At 36.2% G+C, this 24,458-nt stretch overlaps 3 protein-coding genes across 4 annotated transcripts in view; 2 read left to right on the top strand and 1 right to left on the bottom strand.

Annotated features, from left to right (window-relative positions):
• Positions 1-1,745: 1,745 nt before the first annotated feature.
• Positions 1,746-12,742, top strand: LOC109054824 (raftlin-like). The gene is made up of 9 exons (XM_042745075.1): positions 1,746-1,910; positions 7,532-7,715; positions 8,507-8,618; positions 9,242-9,809; positions 10,567-10,770; positions 11,069-11,178; positions 11,366-11,469; positions 12,145-12,220; positions 12,368-12,742. The coding sequence occupies exons 1-9, from the start codon at positions 1,769-1,771 to the stop codon at positions 12,740-12,742; spliced, it is 1,875 nt and encodes a 624-aa protein (XP_042601009.1). The 5' UTR covers positions 1,746-1,768.
• On the bottom strand, positions 12,708-19,605 carry oxnad1 (oxidoreductase NAD-binding domain containing 1). The gene is made up of 8 exons (XM_019072068.2): positions 19,508-19,605; positions 19,117-19,237; positions 18,902-18,965; positions 17,911-18,017; positions 16,524-16,665; positions 15,372-15,608; positions 15,184-15,292; positions 12,708-15,070 (listed from the first exon to the last, which is right to left on the bottom strand). Exons 2-8 carry the CDS (start codon positions 19,218-19,220, stop codon positions 14,928-14,930), a joined length of 906 nt encoding a protein of 301 aa, XP_018927613.2. The 5' UTR covers positions 19,221-19,237; positions 19,508-19,605; the 3' UTR covers positions 12,708-14,927.
• A 2,013-nt stretch (positions 19,606-21,618) lies between these two features.
• Positions 21,619-24,458, top strand: part of LOC109054859 (protein QNR-71-like) — a 10,056-nt gene continuing 7,216 nt past the window's right edge. Inside the window, exons 1-4 of one of the 2 annotated variants that reach the window (XM_019072100.2) lie at positions 21,619-21,814; positions 22,498-22,629; positions 24,009-24,152; positions 24,315-24,458. The exon at positions 24,315-24,458 is cut by the window's right edge and continues 30 nt beyond it. In XM_019072100.2, the coding sequence (XP_018927645.1) occupies positions 21,748-21,814; positions 22,498-22,629; positions 24,009-24,152; positions 24,315-24,458 (487 nt within the window). In that variant the 5' untranslated portion in view covers positions 21,619-21,747. Of the gene's footprint in view, positions 21,815-22,497; positions 22,630-24,008; positions 24,171-24,314 lie in introns of both variants that reach the window. The other variant, XM_042745817.1, reaches the window with a different exon arrangement.

Below are 24,458 nucleotides of genomic sequence, written 5' to 3'. Positions count from 1 at the left end.
TAGCTGTTTTACCGATTTAATGAGGTCATGCTGTGAATGATTCCTAAGACTGATTCAAACTGAGTCTTTCTGTGTGATTCATTACAAGAATCGCTTATACAAGTCATTAATTCATGCTGTATGTTTTTTCTTGCAGCCAATAAACATCGTTGTGGCGTTATTTTACAGCATCTATCTCACTGCCATTACCATAGTATTTGGACATAATACCATAATAAGCAAAACCATGGTCCTTTGGAAACTTCTACAATGGTAAAGCCTTTATACTTTTGGAAACACCTACTAGTACATACCACTGAAAACAATAATGATACAGTACCAACTGAAACCTCCACCCAGCCCATACCCAAGACTGTTAAATTTATAGCCCGAACCCGAAATCATTTTTTCACCGAATTGCCAAACTTTGAAATATTCTGTATTTCACAACTGCATGCAACCCTCTGTAAACAAATACATGTAAAGGCTAATCAAGGCTCTGTCTACAACAATGAAGCTGAGTTTTATATACTTAAGAACAAACATTTTTCCCCCCTCATTGCTGAGAAATATAATGTAGCGTATATCAAAGCTATTTTAATAATAAAGATTTCTGTGCTCCACAGTCGTTTCTGTGTGTGCGCATGCGTCAGTGAAAGCAGCATAGCTACAAACCCGAGCCCGACCCAAACCCAATGCTATTCATTAAAAATAAACCCAAACCTGTCAGCGCCAATAGCCTCGTGGTTAGTGCGCAACTGTGCTCACAGTGACACGAGTTCAATTCCCATCTTGAGTCCTTTGCCAGTCCCGCCTCCTCTCTCCTCCCATTCCTTTCCTGTTGTTTCTCTCTACTGTCCTATCTATAAAAGAAACCCGAGAGTATTTTGGGACGCTCAGGTCGAGTAGCAGAACTGGATGGTATTCTGTACCATGGTAAAGCACAGTACTGATTTTTATTGTCTATCCTGATCTACTCATATACAGGCACAGCCCTAAAATGATCACTCCATCCCCGAACCACAAAACCAGCCATCCATCGCTCCCCTGTCCCATCTTCATTCCCCATCATGTCATCATTGCGCACTTAATGCTTGTTGTCACGGCGACTGGGCTTGTCTGGTTCCTCTCGGTTTCACCTGTTCTGGCTCATCAAATGCTGACACGGAAATGCTGGCAGCTAACCACCCATACCTGATGGTGTGTGTTAGCACTGGAGCTCGTGGCCCACGTGGTGTGCCTTTGCTGTCACATCAAGTTAGCGTGCTATAGATGTGACACTCATTAGCATTAGCCACACGCTAATTCATCGGCCACACATTCCACTGTTTGATTGGTTGTGTAGTCACAGATCAAATATGAAGTGTTATCTGATTGCTGCTTTTGGTAACCAGGGAGACAGTGTGTTCGTTTTGAAGGAGGCATTGTGTTGGACACGTTGAACGTGTGTTTGTGTTAAAGGTTGATGCTTGAAGGTTGATTAGCTTTCCAATTAGCCTTCATGTTATGTTACCGTGTGACGAATCTTTGCGTGTGCACGCGTGCGTGTATCTGAATGTTTGTGGTTGTGTTTAAAGACATGCTGAAATGCCCTCTCCCCAGTTTTGCACATGCTCACTTCCTATTTCAACATCAATCTGACTTAATTAGCATGACAATTAGCGACTGCTGCCAAGGCAATCAGTTAAATCAATAATGCAGTTATGAATACATGAATATTTCTGACAAATTATCCATATTCATCTGTCTCATTTTCTTTCTTTCTTTGTTTTTCTCCACGTGTGCAGACATGGGCTGTAAGTTGCAGAAGCCTCGAGGCTCAGATGAAGCTCCGGGGAAGATTTTCTCCACCCTCAGAAGAGCGCAAGTGGAGACGCACTCAGGAGTGGCCTATACATACCACTTCCTGGACTTTCTGTTAGGAAAAGAAGGTACGCATGCAAATTTCCTGCACACTTTATATAATATAAAGTCCCTTTGTAGGTGTCATTGTTGTTTTTAATTGGGATTTAACATGGCCAGATTTTCATATGGGTGATGAACTTTGACCCTTAAGGCACGTTCACACAAAGGACAATAGCTATAATCATAACGGTAAACTTTTAATAATAGTCTTAACCACAACTGTAACAACTTACAAAGAGGAACAATAACAATAAATCATTGTTTATTATTGCAGTAGACCAATATATGACTCAAAACAGACAATAAAAAAAGACAGAACAATGTTGTTATTGTTAACTACTGTAAAACTAAAACAATTAAAAAATATTTGTTATTACCTAAATAAAGCTGAAATAAAAATATTAGATGAAAATTCAACTGAGAAAATGTAAACAACAATAAGCAATGTTGCACAGGCAACTAACTGAAATAAACATTTAAGCTGAAATACTAAAATCACTCAAACTAACACTGAAATAAAAATAAAGGTAAACAGAAAAGCAAGAAAAATGACAAAAGCACATACAAACCTTAAAAAAAAAAAAAAAAAAAAAAAAATATATATATATATATATATATATATATATATATATTTTTTTTTTTTTTTTTTTTTAAATATATTGATAAATACTATAATAAAAATAATACTAAAACAACATTGATTGGGAATTATTCAGAATTTTTTTTTAAAGAATTAAGTTTTTTCTTATTCTTTAAGACTTTATAATTCATGCATCAAAGGATTAATATACAGAGTGACATACAGCATAAAAATGATTGCTGTTTTTCAGAATTCAAAGCAACATCCGTATTGATGATATGCATACGCAAATGCACAAACCCACCTTCAGATAATAAAAGTGTAAAGCTTCAAACTGGGAAGAAAAAAAGTGTAAGATTAGATGAGAGAGAGAGAGAGTAATAGAGCAAGATAGCAACCAAACAGTGTATATTCTTTGAGGGCTTATGTTTCTAAATATACTAATGCCGCTTTTGTTAGTGTGCTTCGAGAGAGGCAATAATGGATCCCGCAGAATTCAGAGAAAAAGGATATGAGACAGGATGAGAGAATATAAGACACAGATTGAAGTGGAAGAACAGACCTGCTCATTTTAATGACTTGAAAGCATATGAGTATATGGACCATTACTGAACATAATTACAAGAATGTGACCATATCACTAGTTGTTTATTTTGTGTGTGTGTGTGTGTGTGTGTGTGTGTGTGTGTGTGTGTGTGTGTGTGTGTGTGTGTGTGTTTGGTGGTGGTGGTGGTGGTTTGGGGGGTCAGGATTGGTAAAAGTAAAACCTGAATTTACTTACATTGCAGGAAACATGCTAATAAACTAATGTCTTGACAAAAAGGTTAGTGGTTAGTGCATAGAAAATAACATGGAATAATAACAATAGAAGTCAATGGAAAGTCTTTCTATCCACTCCAAGTTGAATATTTTAATGCATTTTGTATTATGAACTAACAATGAACATTATTCTTTAACTGCTTTATGAATCTTGGTAAATATTTATGAATATACTAATGTCAATGCATAGGATGAGTTGCTTCTATTCAGACAAATGTCTGCTAAATTAATACTATAGCAAGTTTTTTTACATAGCTCTCTGCAATTAATGTTATTTATAACTGGAATACTTCATTTTGACTAAATTGTGACCATTTACTGGTCATTGTCATCCATAGCAATGCAGTATTTGTTTATTTGGTCTTGTAATAAATGCCGGTCATGTTCACTCTGTCTAGACTTTTTTAGCAGTAAATTAAATATTGTTAGTTTATTCAGTATATTGCATTTACTACTTAGTTAACGCTTACAACATTACATTATTAAGTGTGTGTGTGTAGGTGAGACCTGAAGCAAATATTTATTTATATAAAAAATAGGAATATGGGAGAACTGGGACAGCAGCAGTCGTTCAGGTTCTGGACACACATACACACACACACACACACACACACACACACACACACACACACACACACACACACACACACACACACACACACACACACATACTCCAGGCTTTCTGTTTTAGCTGCTTATCGGTAGACAGGCAGGCAGGTCATTTATATGTAAAATTCACTGATGCCTACAGAGACACCGAGACAAAAAAAAAAGAGTTTCACTGCAAACTGCTGTGACAGCGCAAGTGAGAAGCCAGAGATGTGTTCGAATATGTTTGTTTGCTTGTTTGTTTTAGGGCATCAATATTGAAAGCAACGATAAGTGACTTAATGAATGTGAATGACTGACAGGGATGAAATAACAAAGAGAGAGAGAAAACAGAGAGAGAGAAAATTCTAGGCATCCTTTAAAGATTATCTGATCTTGAAGATGGGAGGGCTTAGTACTAAAATCTGGGATTTATCTGTTTGTGTGTGCGCAATAGAGAAAATCAGTCACCCTAGTGACACCCAACAGTATTTATAGCCAAAATCTTGTTTTAATTGAAATTGGTCTATAAATAATGCAATTCCACTCTCTGTCGGGTTATTACAAAATAAAATAAGACCCCCAAGGACCCAACATCACACTCATAAGCAGCAAGAATCCCTTATACTTAAGATTCATATAAACACTTACTTTAATATTTATGTCATATCAATATTTAGAGAGCAGTTCTGATAGGTCAGCACAGCAGGAGAAGGGACGGTTATCTAATAGATTTGCTACTAACACGTTTAGTTGAAAGAATCGTTCAGAGGATTGGTTCAAAGAAATTGAATTACTATGGCATTTAAAACACACTGAACAACTTTGTTTTAATAATAAATGAGTGAGTGTTATTTAAAATAGGATCGTTTTAGTTCTGGATGGATGCTGATTGGTCAGTTTAAAGGATGCATGGATATTAATTCTGGTCGATAAGCTGATAATTATTTTTTGTCCAATCATTGATTTATCATTGAACTCCTGTTAGACAAAACAGATCCTGCTAGATCTAGACAACCCAATAAGAAATTAGACAAGTGTGATTGTGCTGCGACACTTGATATTTTAGCATAAAAACATATTTTTCTGCAGGTGGGGTTTAAGTCTCTGCTACTCGTTTTTAGAGCTTGTACATTACACAGAGACTGAGGGACATTCGTTTAGAGGGCTGCATTCTTGAGGTGGAGTTTTTTGCTGAGATTGACTGTTTACCCAAATGTTTAACCCCCGACTGAGTAAATACTGCTTTATGAAGGTGGAATTCCCCTGTAGTAAATACAGGGACAGATCATCATATACTTGGTCTTTCAGGAGCAGTGAAATCTTCTCTGTGTTTGTTGGTCTCACACAAACAAACATATTTTCTCATTCTCTCATGCATAGCTACTGCATGAGTCCTTTGCCTTTTGCGTGATGCGTTGGTTAATAAAGTTCATGCTCTAGACTGGAGTAAGTTAATAGATGTCATAAAGTCCAAGACACTTCCGCAGTTTCAGCACTACCTGATGATTGCAAACAGATTTAGTTATTTGGTGAAGTTTAATGGAAGTGTGTCATGAGAGATGTCTCTGTACTGTTATACTGAACTGGATACTGAACATGTGTTGATAATTTTGCTTTTAAATGTGATCATTCTTTAGTCATATTTGAGAGAATTTTTGGTCCAAATTAGCATGTTAGAATGATTTCTTACGGATCATGTGACACTGAAGACTGAATCACACATTTGCACTCAGTTCACCTATACGTTCATCTTGCTATGAACTGTGCTGTTATTTATTCAGTGGCAACACTAATAAACCCCCCTCAGAGTCGAAGCGTGTTCAGACCGTCAGAGTTTTGTTTAAACAAGCTCCTCACACCTCTGAAAGATGATTGCAGTCAAGCAGCGCTCAGATTACAGCTCGCTGCTGCCCTTAATAGTGCTCTGAATAATGAGCGCTGGAAATTAAGTTTAATTACTGATTCCAAAAACAATTAGCTTGTAAAACAGTCTCACCAAAATACTTTCAAACAATTTCTACAGCGATTCAGTTTGTGTGTCAGAAACCATGTCAGGAAGCAAGCATTGGTAGAGATGACTGTGAATCTTCTCATTTCTTTCTTACATCATTCATCCCCCCATTTCTACTTCATTTTGTTGAGTATGTGGTAGGGGTGTATATATTAAATCATGCTGATATAGTGGTATGAAAGTGCTTACATTAGTCATCAGTTACGTCAGTTTTTGTATACTGATACATGCTGACATATACTCACCAAGGCTCCATTTATTGAATAAAAAATAAAGTAAAATAGTAATATTGTGAAATAGTATTGCATTTATAAATAACTGTATACAATTTTAATATATTTTTAAAATGTAATTTATTCCTGTGTTCCAAAGCTGAATTTTCAGCATCATTATTCCAGTCTTCAGTGTCACGTGATCCTTGGCATTTAAGAATTATTTCTCACTATTGAAAACAGAAGTGCAGTTTAATATTATTGTGGAAACCTTGATGCATTTTTTTCAGAAATCTCTGAATAGAATGTTCAGTATGTATATAAATATATATATATATATATATATATATATATATATATATATATATATATATATATAATATATATATATATATATATATACTTTTTTTGTATTGTTTGTTTCATTATTGTTATTTTTTTAATATATACACTCTAATAGGTAAGTTGTCACAATGGATTTTCAGTTCATTTTTTGAGCAGTAGTAGCTGTGACAAGACCAGTGTTGGGTAGTAACTAGTAACTGGTTACAGTAATAATACTACTTTTTCAGTAACTAGTAGTGCAGCTAATTACTAATAAGATTTCTGTAATAATATCACAGTTACAATCCATAAAACAGCTAGTTACTTAGTTTCTATTGATGCCTCAACCCCTTCTGATTTGAAATCCAACAATTCAATAATTCCTAGATGTATTTTCATAATTTTCATTGCACAGTCAATTCACCAGCGCAGCAGGGAAGCTTGGAATATGGAAAAGCTTACATTCAGTGGATGGAATTATTGCCATTACATTGATTTTGTCAGGAGAAAAGATGATCTGAACATCGGTTTTTAAGTTTTGAACATCTTGCCCACCCACATCCCTCTGATCCTGATATAAACTGTATTAGAAAACAAAACATTTTCATATGATTTCTTTTGAGAAAAAACATCATGAAATATAATCGGATATGGGTAACAGAGAACTTATATCTTCAAGCTTCAAGCCACAGGAGAATAATACAACACTTTCACTTAAACGTCACTATCAATCACCACTGAGCATTTGTAATAACTTCTGACTGCGATTCAGTGTGCATTTTGGTGAAATGATGAGGCAGAAATATATTGTTAGTAACATTTTAGAAGAATTTTGTAGGGAAGATATGCAATTATCTGTGGGGCGTGAAAGAAAAGTCATGTAACTAGTATAACTTATAACCGTTGCCAAAAAGTAATAAGTAACATAATATTATAATATTACTTTTAAAAGGAGTAACTAGTAACAAGTAATACATTTTTCGAGTAACGAGCCCAACACTGGTCCGGACAAATGATGATAGTTGAAAGCCAGATGAAATGTTATATATAGATTTTCTTTCTCTGTGCCTCTCTGACTCTCTCTCTCTCTCTGTCTGTCTGTCTCTTCAGAGGTGGCAGTGTCCTCATTGCTGTGTCTGTCGTCAGTCAGAGAGCTTCCGGTGCAGGTGTGTGAGTTGTATCAGAAGGGGTTCGTACTGGCTGCTGTCCATCCCTTTGTTCACTCCTGCGGCCCTGCTAGTGCTAACCTTCAGAAGCAGTTACACCGGGCTGTGCTCATCAGAGAAACACACAGGTATACACTAGGAATGAACACAAACAGTGTTCTGTACACATCAGTAAACATTTCAAACAGTAACATTTTTGTGCATTATACATTACTATGTTGCATTCTTCAATCAGTGAGTGGTGTCCAGTGACCATGTCAGAAATGAAAAGGATTACTTTGCATTTTAGTTTGTCAGGTCAGTTAATGAATTGAATGTGACACATTCAAATGTTAAGTTTTTTTTTTGTTTTGTTTCCAGGATGCATTCATCTGATCAAAAATGACAAATTTGTAATGTTACAAAATTAAACTTTCAAATTCTGTTGAACTTTCTATTCATCAAAGAATTCTGAAAAAAAGGTGATCACGGTTTTCACAACAATATTTAGCAGCACAACTGTTTTCAACGTTGATAATAATAATAAGTTTCTTGAACATATCAGCATATTAGAGTGATTTCTGTAGGATCATGTGACACAGAATACTGGAGTAATGACTGCTGAAAATGTAGCTTTTCCGTCACATGAATAAATGACATTTTAAAATGTATTAAAACAGAAAAAAAGCTATTTAAATTTTAATATTTCACAATATTACTGTTTTTACATACTATATACTGCACAGCAGGAGATGTTATCCAAAGTCACATGACAGGAAAAGGAAAGTTGTTTCCAAGGAGGTGTAATTTATTTTACTTTGATGAAATATTTTCTGGAATAAGATTTGCATATGAATCATTTACAATAAGACAGAGATTGTGCATTCAGAAGGTAAATTCTGGATGTTCAAGCGTGGCTTTGTTTTGTTTTTTGTTACAGTGGTTCTGACAGTGGTCTGCTGAACTGGGTTGAGCCTCATCTCATGACAGACGTGTGTTACCTCGGTCACCAGGACCCTGACCCAGAAGTCATACAGGGCTATGTGAAAAAGGTTAGACCTTCTTTAAAAGTGCTTTTGTTTTCATTCAAACAGAGAGCAGCAGGACAATGTGTTTGTCGTTTAGGTTCTAAAGTTTAGTGGCACACTTAATGTCATCACTCCATTAAAGATGACACCGAAAACCCACTTACTTCAAACTCTTTCTATCGTGGTCTAACAATACGGCTGTAAAACAGAAAACATAAGCCGACAGGCTGCTCCATAGACACTGACATCCCGCATTCATCTGCCATTCCATTAGTCGTCACCCCCTCGCCTTTTCAGTAATTGCATTTATCTGGAGATAAGCACTGTTTGACTGAGTGTGTGTGTGGAAGTGTTTGAGCCGTGTGACATTTACTGATGATTTAGACGTATGCGTGTGTGTGGCGTGACAGTATGATGATTGGAAAATATGGTTTTCATTAGCGTTTCCTGTCACAGCTCCACAGAGCTTATTTTAAAAGCATCTTCAGGAAAACGCACCACCTTTCTCCTCTAAAAACACTGTAGAATTATTCATATTGCATTGGAATCCACTTACTTTCATTGTCAGCTTTGACTGGAACAGGTGGTATCAAGATTGATGAACATTTCACTTCTTCTGTTGGTCTTGGTTGTTCTTGGGGATGCAGGTGCAGGATTTGGCTGATCAGGGTGATCTGTTTGTGGGCTTTTTGCCACAGCCCGGTGGAGGTCCGTATTTCCTTGGTCACTGGGAACCAGAAGATCTTTCCTCCTTGCACTCCAGTCCCTGTTCTGTTCATCACAGCAGCCGACCTCCGACCCTCAGTCCTGCGAGCGAGCAGAGCCAACAGGATAGAGACAATGGGGATCAACGAAACCAGAATCGTACAAACTTTAATTCAGACAATGAAGACATTATGAACCATGGCTTGCAAGTAGAAAGCACTGAGAGCAGCCAGAGCTGGAATAATCAGAATCCTTTCGCTGAGAGCCATCAGTGTCCTGATTATCAGTACTTAAATGTTGAAGGTGAATGTACGCAAGCTGGGGATTTGAAGAACGATGAGTTTATATTAAGCTCTTGTGCACCAGAGCCACATCAGATCCAGAGCACAAGAATGCAGCCGGACTTGCCCAGCTGTGATTTGGCAGAAAACAACAAAAGAGAGCACAGAGAGCAGGTCAAAAGCCAAGACAAACACAGCAAGCGTAGCGGAACCACCCCGATGCTGAATCGTAAGTGTGCAGTCTGTTGAAATACAGAGAAAGGGTTGGTGGGGGGGGGGACTATATATTAGATATCTAGATCATAAATAATGTATCAAATGAGACAAGCTATTTTTAATTCATAGGTGTGTGAATATTTGCTCTGAAAATAATCTGATTTGATTACAATTATTACTAGTGCTGCAAATCTCAGTATTGGTCATTATTTGGTTCAGTTCACTTTCATTTGTGTTGATACAATTCATAATTGTTTTCATCAAAATACCTGAAGACTAAAATGTTACCAGTTTACACCATAGTAGAATATCAATATTGGCAAAATACATAACGGGAAATCATTCTCTCAGGAACCAAACGTCTTTAAAAGTGAGTCAAAACACACCGATTCATTCAGGAAAAAAACATGTGACTGGCTCTTTGAGTGAGTCATTGAATCATTTACTCAAACGATTCCTTCAAACACACTGATTCAGTCAGCAACGCGACTGGTGTATGTTGCACGGAGACGCGCTGTTCCTTTGGAATTATTTTTCCTTTGTGGAGCAAAAATTTACCAAGTAACTGTCAATGTTGTGTCTAGAATGAAAGTTACTCAAAATTAAGTTCGTGTTCAGATGTTGTATATATGACTCTCAATCGTGATGCTGTGTGAATATCCATAGCAATGTAAAATGAATTAGCCTATCTGACTTTTGGAATTAATATGTAGCAACAGCAACATATAAGTCATAAAACACTTACTAAATATTTGTCTCTGTATGTGTAGGTGTGCAGGTGTTCGCGCTGTACAACCACACGATAGTTCTGTCGGGATCCCCAAAGATCTTTTCTCTGAGGGTCCCACTGCAGGTGCGCAGGGAGGCGGGGCTTGTTAGCTCGGTTGACTCCCATTGGCTGGACCACATGACGCAGCACTTCAGAAGTGGCGCGCAACTCATTGACGGCTACTTTAACCTTGAAGATGATGCAGGTATTTACGTTTTACAAATGACTGAGAGGTGTTAGTACGTTTTTCTGATTGTAAAAACATACATAATACAAATCCATTATGTTTATTCTTAAGTGAGTTCTAATAAAATAAGGATAAAATTATATATAAAAAACAAATATTATAAAAATGCATAAAATTATATAATAAAAATGTAATAAAAACAGAAAAATACAGTTTTCAAATATTTTATTAACCTAACCTTAGATCAGATAACTCTAAACAAATTATCAGCCATTCTTATCAACATTTTCCAATCCTTTTCTGGTTCTATCTTCAGCATCTTCTTCCATTGTGGAGAGTGTTTTTATCTTCCAAAGTGCTTCAGGTGATGCCGGGCCAAGCACAGTGTATGACGCCATTGTAGTTGAGCAATGGACTGTTATTGATGTAAGTCTGAGGTGGTACATCCCAAATTCAAATCATTGCATTATTATCTGTGGAACTTCTACACCTTTCTTCTAACAAACTGCCTTTAAATGAATGCAGACATATGTGCACATTCACGCACTACGTCTTAACAGGACATCAGTGAAATGCTTTAACACACTGTTTAAATGACACTTCTGTTTTGCAGGGTGTTGCGGTGAAAACAGACTACATTCCTCTGCTCCAGTCTCTGGCTCCATACGGCTGGAGACTAATGTGTGTTCTGCCCACTCCCATCGTCAAAATGAAGAGGTTCCAAATCCATACTAAATCCTTAAAGGAATAGTTTGCCAAAAATAAAAATGTTGAAAATGTACTTTCCATCCAAGATGTCGATGAGCTTGTTTCTTCATCGGATCAGATTTGGAGAAATTTAGCATTACATCATTTGCTCACCAGTGGATCCTCTGTGGTGAATAGGTGCCGTCAGAATGAGAGTCCAAATATCTGATTAAAGCATCACAATAATCCACAAATAATCCAAATGACTCCGGTCCATTATGGATAAAAGCTACTCATTTATTTTAGACAGAAGCAATGAATTCAAGTTAAAAATGTCACGATGGATTTGTTTCTTACAAACACACAGCTTTTCACTTCATTAGATGTTAACTGTTGGACTTGAGTCGTGGATTTTTGTGATGTTTTTATCAGCTGTTTGGATCCCTTGGTGAGCAAGTGAAGTAAGGCTAAATTCCTCCAAGTGTGAATGAAGAAACAAACTCATCTACATCATAAGTACATTTTCAGAAAATGTTCATTTTTGGGTGAAATATGCCTTTAAACAAGAGCATTACATTCACTGTTTCACTTCAGAGGCTAATAATAGGATAAATGTTACCTGCAAAAAACACTTCTCAGTCATATCAAAAGAAAAATAAAAAACATTCTTACACATTTTATACCTCTGATTTATTTTTGTCTTAGTGATGGAAGTTTGGCCACAAAACAGATCCTCTTCCTCCAGAGACCCACGCTGCCTCGCAAGAGGAGAGACTTGACGGTGTGTATACATGGCACAAAGTTTATTTCTGCTAAAATTAGATTAGAGCTGTTTTAGAGAACTGTGAAATTGTAATAGTGTTGTCAGTTCACGTTAAAATCCTCAAAAGTAGCTCAGTGTCTGACAGTTTGTGTGTATGTTTTCCAGAAACTGCACCTCAGAGGTCAGAACAAAAGGAACTCGAATAATAAAAGGACACCTGAGAGGGAGATATCACCGCTGGCAACAATTGAGAGAGAAATGGAACGAATGGAGAGAGAAAACACAAGTCTAATGAGACAACGTGAGATTATCCAGAAGGAAAATGGGCAGAATTTGCCAGAAAGCCCAGAGAGGAGAGATCAAGCGGAAAGGACGGTGGATTTCCACAGGCAGAGGATCGACATCCCAAACCTCAGCCCAGCAAAAAAGGATTCAATTACAAACGGCAATCAGGAATTAAAGCGCACAATTACGTGTGGTAAACACGAGGACGTGCGAGCAGTGGTAACAGAGAGGGCTTTATTCTCTGGAGTGTGCTGACAGTATTCATTTATGGATATTTAAACATTACAATATGTTCATGTTTATTCAGGCAGAACACACTCTCGTCAGGCCCGTGTCTGGGCATATACATCTGCTGACAGAGTAATTGTCCTGTAAGATTGCAAAGAGGTGTCTGAATCTTGCCGCTCTTAATTATTTGGGTTTCTAAGGTGCATTGCTGTAACAAATGGCAAGAGATTCTAACAAATATGTGAAAACATTTGTTTGGAGCTCTAAATATGCTAAACGCCGACCAATTTGTTGAGACTTGTACCTGTGTGAATCTGTGATGTTAACTCATTTTATTACATACAGTATTAGCATATGCAATATATCATGCACTAGCTCAAATGCTCATTTATTTCATCAGTACGTATTACATCAGTTATTTCATTTATTTATATCAGTGAGGATGGCAGTAACTAATGTCTAAATTTGTAAAGTGACAGTTATAGTGAACGTCTGTGAGACAGTTAATGGTGTAAATTAAAGCTCTCAATAATGGGCTTCATTTACAGCAACATCTTGCAGTTTTCTTCTGTTTTCAGTGTCGTTTTTCAAAATGACTTTATAAAACATTTCAACACTATTAGAGGTAAAGATCTTGTTCATCCATCCAGTTTTGAAGAACCATCCTTCTCATGACGTGGGAGATAATTATATTTTATGAGCTTAATTTTGAATTAAAAAATTCACAGTGACAGTTGTAATCCTGCCTTGCAGTCAAAAAAGCCTTGACTTGGCTGGACCAGGCTAAAAGTAGTTTTTGTGTGATTTGATGTTAAAATGCACAATATATGACACATTGTATTTCCAGATTTGTACAATATGATTGAAAGAGTTTCAGAAAAGACTTTCTTTTTTAAGTATAATTAAGGTAGATTGGAGCTGTGCTTGCAAAACTGGAAATAGCTTCACATGGAATTATACAAATATGACTGCCAAGAGAACTGACTTGCCTTAAAGGGATACTCCACCTAAAAATAAAAATTCTTAGTTTCTCACCCTCATGCAATGCTTTGTGTATAAAACTTTCCTTCATCTGTGGAACAAAAACAGATTAAAAAAAAAAAAAAAAAAAAATCTTAGTGAGTCAATAATATGCAAGTGGTTTGAACCCTCAGTTAACCAGAAACTATGTTTTATAGTTTAAAAAGTTAAAATATTAGTATTTTTCTCACACACACACCTATCATTTTGCTTCAGAAGACATTGATACATCCACTGGGGTCATATGGGTGCCATCATGATCACTTGGTGTGGTTTTTGAAGCATCAACTTTGAGGGTTGCAAACCACTTGCAACATATGGACTCACAGAGATGGATTATTTTTTTTTAAATGTTTGGGTGGAACATCCCTTTAAAGGGGACAATTTTTAGCACCTTTCAGCAAATTAGGACTATACTGATGAGCAAAGATGGGCGTAGAAATTAAAGGGATAGTTCACCCAAAGAATGAAAATTCTGTCATTAATTACTCACCCTCATGTCATTCCAAACCCGCAACACATTTATTCTTCTTCAGAACACAAATTAAGATATTTTTTAATGAAATCTAAGAGTTTTCTGATTTTAACAATGTCCTTACTACGTATCTGGACCTTGAAAGTGGTAGTTCCCTTACTGTCTATGGAGGGTTAGAAAGCTCTTGGATTTCATCTAAATTTCTTAATTTGTGTTCTGAAGATGAACAAAGGTCTTACGGGTTTGGAAAGACATGAGGGTGAGTAATTAATGACAGTTAATTAATGACATTTTTGGATGAACTATCCCTTTTGATTTCTATGCCCCTAATGCTTTTAATAAATAAATGTGTACTAAAATGCAAACAACATACATAATTATACACCGATCTCTAAAAACCCAGTGCAATCTGAGTATGCAATCTTTCATCATGCCCTTGAAGCAGGATGACTATGCCATTAACCAGGAAATGAACTATAATGTAGAACATTACAGCTCTGGTTATGGTCAATTGGTTGAATATCTTTAAAATGAGGTATAATAAAAATAGGGTATAGAGTCTGGATAATTATCTGTTCAAATGTGGAGAATGCAGACACAGTGTCTGTTGTGCGTTTCAACTGATCTCAAAGGCATTACTGGTCCATTGCCATTAGTCTGTTTCTATGATGCTGCAGATGCATCCATCGTTGTGAATATCTGAGCTACCACCATTTCTCAAAAAGGATTTTGTCCTCCGACAGGCCGACTCTCTTCAGGTCTGAACTCACTTTCTCTATCATAGGAGGAGGGCCACAGAGATAACAATGTGTGCTCAGGATCTACATAGCGCTGAAGTTCCTTTTCTGAGATCCTTCCATCTGTAGAGACACAGGAATATCTCATGTGACAAATCAGGTCTGAAAATAATTCAATTCATTAAAAGGTTGTAGGTTATGGATGGTCAAATAAATAAATGTAGATGTGAACTCACTTATGGTGTAAGGCTGAAGTTCCCGCTCTATGTCAGAGCTCTGCTGGGTAACATGGAAATCGCAGGAGAATTTATCTGGTCGCTCGTGACAAATGTCAATAATGGTGTTCTGAAGACAGAAGATATTTAGAAATCAGTTGGCAGCTTCAGTCTCATTTCAGGGACAAGCCAAGGGTACATAGACATACCTTGAAGAGCAGCTCTTTGGTGTTCTTGACGCTGTAGCACAGGTGTGTGCGCCCTGGAGTGTACCTGTGACCATGAGTCTGTCTGAGCAGATCAGCTGCATGCAGCAGGATGGAGTACAGAGGGTTGATGCCAACACCACCAGCTATCAGCAACAGGTCCACCACAGGGTCAGAAGGTTGAGGGTCAAAGTAGAAGTTACCTCCCACCCTCACAGCTACCTGAGAGTCCACAGAGCACTGAAATAGAGCAATTTACAAAATAAACAGTGGCATAGAACAGCTTATATGTAATGTGGATCCCTACAGTTCTGGTATACACAGAAACTTTCAAAATAAAGGTTAATAAATAAAACACAAGTTTTCTTCTTCACAGTAGAATAACTGTATGAAAAACTGTCCATACTTTACATCTATTAGCAATGTCTCTTGAAGTCAAAATAGAACAAAGATTTGCAAACAGTTTACTTTTTTAATGATACATATTAATGAGTGAAAGAATATTCAAAATATGACAAATATGCAGATTTGCTTAAACATTCCAATAAAAGCATGGAATGGAACATTAAAAATAAAAACATAGAATGAATAACTGAACTTTACACATTAACACTTAATAGTTTGGAGTCTATAAGGTTTTTTGGGGGAAATAAATGAATACTTTTATTCAGCAAAGTAATGGTAACCATTTTTAATGTTACGAAATATTTCTATATCAAATAAATGCTGTTCTTCTGAACTTTCTATTTGTCAAGGAATCCTAAAAAAAAAACACTTATTATGGTTTCCACACTGTTATTAAGGAGTGCATCAGTGCAGCAACATTTATAATAATAAGAAATATTTCTTGAGCACCAAATCAGCATATCCACAGCATATCAGAATGATTTCTGAAGGATCATGTGACACTGATGTCACAGTAATGGTTGCTGAAAATTCAGCTTTGCTGTTACAGGAATAAAATGCATTTCAACTAGAAAACGGACACTTAATATTGTAATAAGATTTCACAATATTACAGTTTTGACTTTATTTTGATCAAATAAATGCAACCTTGTTAAGCATAAGAGACTTCTTTCAAAAACATTAAAAATCCTTTCCAGCACCAAACCTTTGAATATTAGTGTATATATACTTTTTAATTAATTCACTCACTTTGGTGTGAATCCAGTGTGCTGGAGGATGGCGTGTGTATTTGACGGCCAGTTCAATCACTCCCTCTCTCTGCAGCAGACCAGGACTGGAGCAAATAGAGAAGCCGCCCACTGTATCCACACCTGGGATGAAGAAATCCACCCTGTGAAAAAGGGGGAAATTAAAATATTATATAATGTAATATATGAAACACTGCTATGAAACACTGCTTACCTTATGCATTGACTCCACATGTTAATGACTAAAATCTAACACACTCAAAACTAACAACACAACTACATAAAGCACTTTTAGAAAGTCGACAGAAGCGGATTCTTCCCACACCACTAAACCCATGTGTCCAGTATTACGTATGTCAATAACACTTAATTAAAATAAAGTAAAGCAACACATCCGCTTTGAGAGTCACCATATGTGTACACAGAGCATGAATAAGTGATAAGCACATATGTCGGGACACACACACACTCCCACTCGCTCTGCTCTCCCTGACTCATGTTCCTCATGTTCTTTAGCAGGAACACAACATCATATGGTCTGGAGGAGTTTCTGTGCATATATCTGCATAAATCATCGCCTGACTTTTTCACCTCACACAGACTCTCTCAAAACTCACACACATTCACAACAAATGCAGTAAGGCACAATGGGAACGAGAGCAGAAGTGAGAGAGAAAGTGTGAGGAGAGGTAGATGTAAGAATACATTTTCATTATTTTGCATGGTTTGCTGATAACAGATCTCACGCTGAAGTGAGAATTTTGTCTGAGAGGAAAGCGCCATCTCGTGTCCATTTTGCAAATTGCATGTCTTTTCAACAATCAGTCATTATCAGAGATGCAAACAGGTAAGGGGGGGGGGGGGATGAGAAATGGGGGCATGCTTCACATGGATTTAAAGAAAAAAAAAAAGATATTTGTTTTACATGCTCAATTACATGCTCAATTATTATATATAACTATACAACACTTACTAGCAGTTGCCAAGTGGTTATCAGTCTTACTTTTCCAATACAAATAAGATCAAGTATACCTTTTCATAACTGAATACAAAAAGTTATGACCAGTCTGCAACCGGCCCCAGTTCTTTATTTACCCTTGTAAGATCACAAGTACCCTTGTAAACCCCCATCCCCCCATAAAACACTTTCTCATTGTATCTAAGCAAATCCCATAGGTGGACTATTTTAATAGGAGTTTGCATCTATGCATTATTAAGTGAAAATGTAACATCTACAAACAGCATTCCCTATAGGAACTTTTTATTGTCTTGTGAACCCCCAGAGCCCCATCATATTATACTGGATATCAGTATAATCCAGTATAATCTGATATTAGTATTGTCATCGATATTAGATGTTTTCAATACATATTTCACAAAGTTCTTACCACTGGCCAGCACGGAAGCTGAAGTCAGGATGTGGTACCTCCAGTCTCAGTCTCTTTACTGTATCAGATTCATTCATAATGTCACTGACACGTGCAGAGAAAAGCTCCTGGATACACACAAAACAAAATTTACGATAACATTTCAGCCTCTCAGCATTTTAAAATACAATGCATTATGCCATGTGAACGTACAAATGGGAGCCATTATACATTTTTACGACTGTACACACATTTACTGACTGAAGTGTAAGAAATCTACAGCATGACAAGAAAATCAGCACAGGACAGAACGATAGATAGAACGATAGATAGATAGAACGATAGATAGATAGAACGATAGATAGATAGATAGAATGATAGATAGATAGATAGATAGATAGATAGATAGATAGATAGATAGATAGATAGATAGATAGATAGATAGATAGATAGAACGATACATAGATAGATAGATAGATAGATAGATAGATATAGATAGATAGATAGATAGATAGAACGATAGATATATAGAACAATAGAACGATAGATAGATAGATAGATAGATAGATAGATAGATAGATAGAACGATAGATATATAGAACAATAGAACGATAGATAGATAGATAGATAGAACGATAGAACGATAGATAGATAGATAGATAGATAGATAGATAGATAGAACGATAGAACGATAGATAGATAGATAGATAGATAGATAGATAGATAGATAGATAGATAGATAGATAGAAAGATAGATAGATAGATAGATAGATAGATAGATAGATAGATAGATAGATAGATAGATAGAACGATAGAAAGACTGACTGCATCATCTTGAATTCAGTCTCATGACAAAAATCAGCTGACACACACTGGCTGACCTACAACACTGAACAAGTGTCTGAACTTTCACCTACTTGGCTACAACATTTGTTAACCATTTATGAGGAGTCACAGAGGAATCTGTGGTCAACAGGTCAAGGGTTTCATACAGAAATCTACGAGGACTCACCATTTGTCTATGAACGCTAGCAGTTCTCTCTAGATGGTCAGTCTGTCTCCTTGATGACATTTTTCTGAAACCAGTTTAGAGAAGTTTAAGTCAAAACCCAGAGCTCCCTACACGCTCAACAACATAGTTTTACTGAGTAGCCAGCTCACTGGGTTTTCATACACAAGCACTACATCCAAAGCCTCTAGAAAGAGCTCGAGATTCTGGATCCTCACCGCGTGACTGTGTCTTTACATGAAGAGCACACAGCTGGTGTGAACAGTCCTGATCCACCGGCGAAACTTCTGGACAGCGTTCTCACAAAACACGGGACACTCATGATCCTGTCAAACACCTCTTAATAATATCAGACAGAAAGCAGATTAGTTACATAATAATTACATAATAATATCCAGCAACACTGAAATCTGAAATGAGTTTCTGATGTGAAGTGACATTCACGCGCGTGAGCAGTAAACAATTAAACCCTGTTTTGAACTAAACAATCCGTTTTGTGTTCAGTATGCCTTTAAAATTGATTTTAAACAATACTAAACAAATGAAGCGGACGAAGTATAAAGAGCTAATAAGCTCACGAGGCAGAATAATTGCATAAAAATCACTCACCTCTGTCACTCCGGTGACGTTTCTTCTTCGTCTGTTTTTGGAGGGTGAACAGAATCTGTAGCGCCGCCCAGCGGTCTAACCTCAGTTTGGAACAAGTGCAAAACATTTTTAAATAAAATAAAAAGATTAAAATACCATTGATAAAATTGTATTATTGTATCTATTTAGGATGCATACGGTGCTAACTATGAAATGTTCAATATATATCTAAGCAAGACAATGGTGGGAATGTCTATGACTAAATATTGTGTGTAAACAGCATAAAAGTAGCCTACTTTTAACTGAAATAATGCAATTTGCACGAGCCGAATTTAGCACATAAAGATTAGCCTACATAGACTACTCAGATGGTTATTTTGCTCAAAAATAAGCGTTTCTGAACTTCACCTGAACCATGTGAAGAATGAGGAGTCCCTAAATGAAACATCTGTTCTTGAACAGAGGACAGAATGAAAAATAGCATGAATAGAAGTTATCACACAGGCTATTTTCTTTATTAAAGTGTTTAATGTTTTATATTAAAGTGTCTTTTCAGTGTCGATTCTGGTGGACAGGAGTGCTGTGCTGTCGAGTAAATGTCGTGGAAAGTCACGCCACATTAGATTAAAAACTGGAAGGAACTTTCAAACGGAGCTCGCGCATCAAAGCATGTGATGGCATGCCAGTTTCTGTTATGTACAGATTTCATTCATTTATGATTAGACTAATCAATATTGCAGTTAGCTACCCTCATAATTTCTTTTTCTAATGTTACAATTTCTGTATTTTAGCTAACTCTTTCAGTCCTCATTGAAAATAAATCAAGGAGGGTTTGTGTTCCCCAAATCGTTCGTGCTTTTGACCTTCAGACAGCTGTTTCTCAATGACTTGTCACCTGAAAGCGCGCGGATCTGTGCTTATCACGGCTTAACATCTCAGGACATCCGGATTTTAAAATTGTTTTTAAAGGTTTGCATGCAATGAGACGGCACGTTTTTATGACACCTTTGCACAGTTTTAATTTTAAGACAGCACAAACAATTGAGCGTATCTGCACAACTGAGAGTGCTGTCACGAAAATGTCAATTTCTTTAAATAGGATATGCGATTATAAATATGCATGTTCTACGAATTTCAACTAACATTGTGTGCACCATAAATATAAAACAATAAAAGTCCATATATTGTTAATAAATATAGTGTAATTTAGACCATAGTAAACTTCAAAAGACATTCTTTAAGATTCTGATTAAGTTGATATTTAATGTTTATTCACCTGCACTGAAAAAAATTATTCATTGAATTTAATACATTTTTAAAGTAAGTGTTTGCAATCAATTTATTTTAGCTACATTTAAATACATTTTGCTGAAAGTTAGTCACCTAAATTTGTTTAAATGTACCTAAAATAAATTGATTGCAAACACTTAACCTTAAAAAAACAGTATCATTATTTTTTCAGTGTGCATATCATTTTAGTTTATGCTGCAGCCATAATATTTTTCTCTTTTTTATCGTGCTCCTTGTGTTAATAAGGTATTCAAATGCAAATGAAAAACAGACAATATCTTGAATAGACCTCTTTTTTGTGGGGTAATAATAATAACTATTGTTTAGGAGCAGTGAAGTCGTTTTATCTGTTTTTTAAGCTTTTTTTTTTCTTCTTAAATTTCTCCACAAATCAAAGTCAGTGACGTTTGTAACTCAGAGAAAACATTCAAAAACAATGTTATAAATGTTTCTTAAAAATGCATGAAATGAACAATACATAAATTATACTTTTAAGAATCATCATGGACATTCTTGATCCTGATATCCAAAAAAATAAAAAAATAAAAATAAAATAAATAAAAATCACTTCTCTCAAAAGGACAAAAAGTAGACAGATCAAGGATACCTCATAGGGGATTAAAAATAGGCTAGTGTACCACTTCTTTTAGACAATACATAAAAAGCCCACAATCGGAGATAAATGAGATGATTTTGAAATTGTCTGTTTCGAAAAGTCACAACATGAGACTCCGAGCACTCCTTCAGTTCGCGCCCATAGATGCTATTTAAGAATCAGATGAGTCTTATTACAGAAACGTCACATGTTTTGCTGTATTAAATTAGAGCTCGTGCTGATGACTGGGAGATGGGAGAGAGAGCAGAAGAGAGTTGAGGGGCATGAGATTTAGCAGCTGGAGTGGAATAGGGGGACAACCAAGAAAAAAGCCCTTGGATAAATTATATCTATTCTCATTCAACAAATCGACACGATGCATTTGGAAATGTTGCTTGTGCTGGCCTGGGCACTGTTCGTTCCTGTAACGAACAGCAAAAAAAGTAAGTAACTGAATGTTTATATAATTGCTACATATTTAATCAGCAATTATTATTTTTTTATAATAACATTTTGACGTTGTTGCACAAGCAACTGTTATATCAAGATAATAACGTATTTATATATAGCTATATAGACGGGATATAGTGGGCTTATAAAACAAATATACATAGGCTAACTTGAAATGTTTTTACATTGTGTTGGATTAAGGCTGTTTTCTTCCTCGTGCTGCAGTCTCATGAATCTAATTAAGCAATCCGAGTTAAGTGAGAGTAGCCAAGAGAGTCTTGTGAAAATACGTTCTTTCATCACCAGATTGTAAGAATATGTTACAGTCCACAATTTTTTGACTCTTTTTCGTTATCTTAGCTCGGGGAAAAATATCAATAAGCATATAATGCAAAATAATTAAGTGCGTAAATTAAGCACATTTCATGAGTTCTTGTAGGGAACACTGGGGGTAGTTGTCACATTTTTCGCTCCTGCAGTGAATATTTCTCAGAGTGGGTTGATTTTTTTTTTTTTTTTTAAGGTTTATGCATGTTTCTTACCCCAGCAGAAAGTACCTGTTATATTTTACGAAATTTGAAATGACTAATCCATGTGCATTTATCAGTTTCAGATGGCTTTCACATGATTTTTTATTTATTTATATATATTTATTTGTTCCCTGTCATTCGTGCAGCTTACGGTGACATGTTCCCTCACAAACACAAAATCCCTGTTCCATTCCCAATCCCTGGATGGGAACCGGACACGAACCCTTGGGACGATTCTCTGTATCCCCCCTTCAAACAGCAGCTGAATCGCAGACATGGTAAGAGTTGGGAAGAGATTCCTGCTAAGCAGTAAAGTTTGATTTACGTAACTTACACAAAAAAACTTTTTTTAAAAGTGTAAACCATGCAAACTTGGGCTCTCATAAGGTATTAATATAGTAATGTATCCAAATACTAAATGTTTTTACGTGATTATTTACACAACAGCGAGATACATTGTCAAAAACAATTTCGATAATTTTGTCAAACATAATCAGTGTTGGGAATAGTTACTTTTAAAAGTAATGCATTACAATATTGCGTTACTCATTACGATACTTAGTTACTTGTAACTTGAACATAACCCCAACACTGAACATAATGGAATGTTTTAGAGCAATTCAAACCAATTAATACCACACATTAATTTATCAGATTGCAAATACTTAGGGCTTGTCCAAATACCCACACTTGAGATCTTTACACTTGACTACTTGTCTCATGACGGGTTTCCTATATTTGGCCCAAGTGTTCAAGTCAGCATGAAGACCACAATTGTGAACTTATCATTACCCGATGGGACACACTTAATGTTATATAAAATGTAAGTGTTCACAGAGCTTTATTTTGATCTTCAATATTTTGCATTTTAAAATCAATTTCTAAATATCTGTTAAGTATTCTCTATAAGAGATGACACAATTAAGTAAAAGTGGTGCTTCTAATTAATTGATAAAGAGCGGTTGCAAATGTTGTACAAAATAAACATACTCATCTTTGCATCAATAAAATGTGTAACACTTTGTTTTACTACCAAATTATATGCAATATCTAATTATTATGAATATTTAAATTACACAGCCTCTCACAAGATCTCGGCAATAAGCCTCAGTTTATTTCCAGAACATTATTTATGCAAGTTTAGCCTTGAATGCCACTCTCAAGTGGCCAAGACAGCAGTGTGGGCTTTTGGACAAGCCCTTAGTTATTTATAATTCTGTTTTCCCGCCAAAATGACGTCACCTCCGTCCTCCGATTATGACTTCATTGGTTAAAGTGATATTACAAAAGTTCGACAAGATGGAAATTCATACTAAGGACACAGAAGGGGAAAAAAAAACAATATTTAAACAATATTTTAAAGACAACATGTATTGTTTGAAACATTTTGATTTGAGGAATTATGGGGGGAAGGCTTGAATATTTAATTTTTTTTTTCTTTTATAATATTAAAATTGTGTAAGCCCTTTTTTCATCTATCTATTTGAGTTTGTTTAAATATTTCAGTGCTTCAAATATTTTTGGGGAAAAATTAAGTAACGGTTTGAAACCTTATGTTCCTCCTTATGTTTTGTGTTAGCAACAGAGATGGAGATATCATTTTCTCCATTATATTAATACACACTAATCATTCGATGCTCTCTCGTGAACAACACAGATAAACCACCGAGGGTGCGGCTCACGAGCGACAGCCCAGCAATGAATGGCTCATGCATCTCGTTCACTGCAGCTCTGGAGTTTCCACCATGTCAGAAGGAGGACAGCAGTGGCAACCTGGTGTATGATGAGCACTGTGACGACGGTATGATGGAGGCCTCAGGTGCTTCATACTCCTGGAATCTATAAACAATGTACAAATGCAAGGAAAAATGACCTGTATTTGAAAAAGTTGCATTTATATTCCCAAATAAGGACTGAAAGCTTTTTTTCATCTGTGTGCCTAACACCTTGACTTAATTTTCAGCCAATGGAAGGGTGCGTTCAGGTTACGTGTTTAACTGGACATCCTGGTTGGATGACTATGGCTTTGGAAAGTGTACAGATCTGAAGAGGTGCAATGTTTTCCCTGATGGAAAGCCTTTTCCTCAGAGCAATGACTGGAGACGTC

This window comes from Cyprinus carpio, chromosome B19 (assembly GCF_018340385.1).
Source record: "Cyprinus carpio isolate SPL01 chromosome B19, ASM1834038v1, whole genome shotgun sequence".
NCBI lineage: Eukaryota > Metazoa > Chordata > Actinopteri > Cypriniformes > Cyprinidae > Cyprinus > Cyprinus carpio.
The sequence above is the reverse complement of the archived record's forward strand: the minus strand, read 5'-3'. Positions and strand labels throughout refer to the sequence as shown.

What these genes read in the sequence shown, in the direction of transcription:
- LOC109054824 (XM_042745075.1), top strand. Translation starts at nt 1,769, where the DNA reads ATGGGCTGTAAGTTGCAGAAGCCTCGAGGCTCAGATGAAGCTCCGGGG. An exon ending in CTCATCAGAGAAACACACAG is followed by an intron (nt 7,716 to 8,506) that starts GTATACACTAGG and finishes TTTTTGTTACAG; the next exon opens with TGGTTCTGACAGTGGTCTGC. An exon ending in GCAAGAGGAGAGACTTGACG is followed by an intron (nt 12,221 to 12,367) that starts GTGTGTATACAT and finishes TATGTTTTCCAG; the next exon opens with AAACTGCACCTCAGAGGTCA.
- oxnad1 (XM_019072068.2), bottom strand. Translation starts at nt 19,220, where the DNA reads ATGAGTGTCCCGTGTTTTGTGAGAACGCTGTCCAGAAGTTTCGCCGGT. An exon ending in AGCTTCCGTGCTGGCCAGTG is followed by an intron (nt 16,666 to 17,910) that starts GTAAGAACTTTG and finishes CCTTTTTCACAG; the next exon opens with GGTGGATTTCTTCATCCCAG. An exon ending in CACACTGGATTCACACCAAA is followed by an intron (nt 15,609 to 16,523) that starts GTGAGTGAATTA and finishes GCTCTATTTCAG; the next exon opens with TGCTCTGTGGACTCTCAGGT.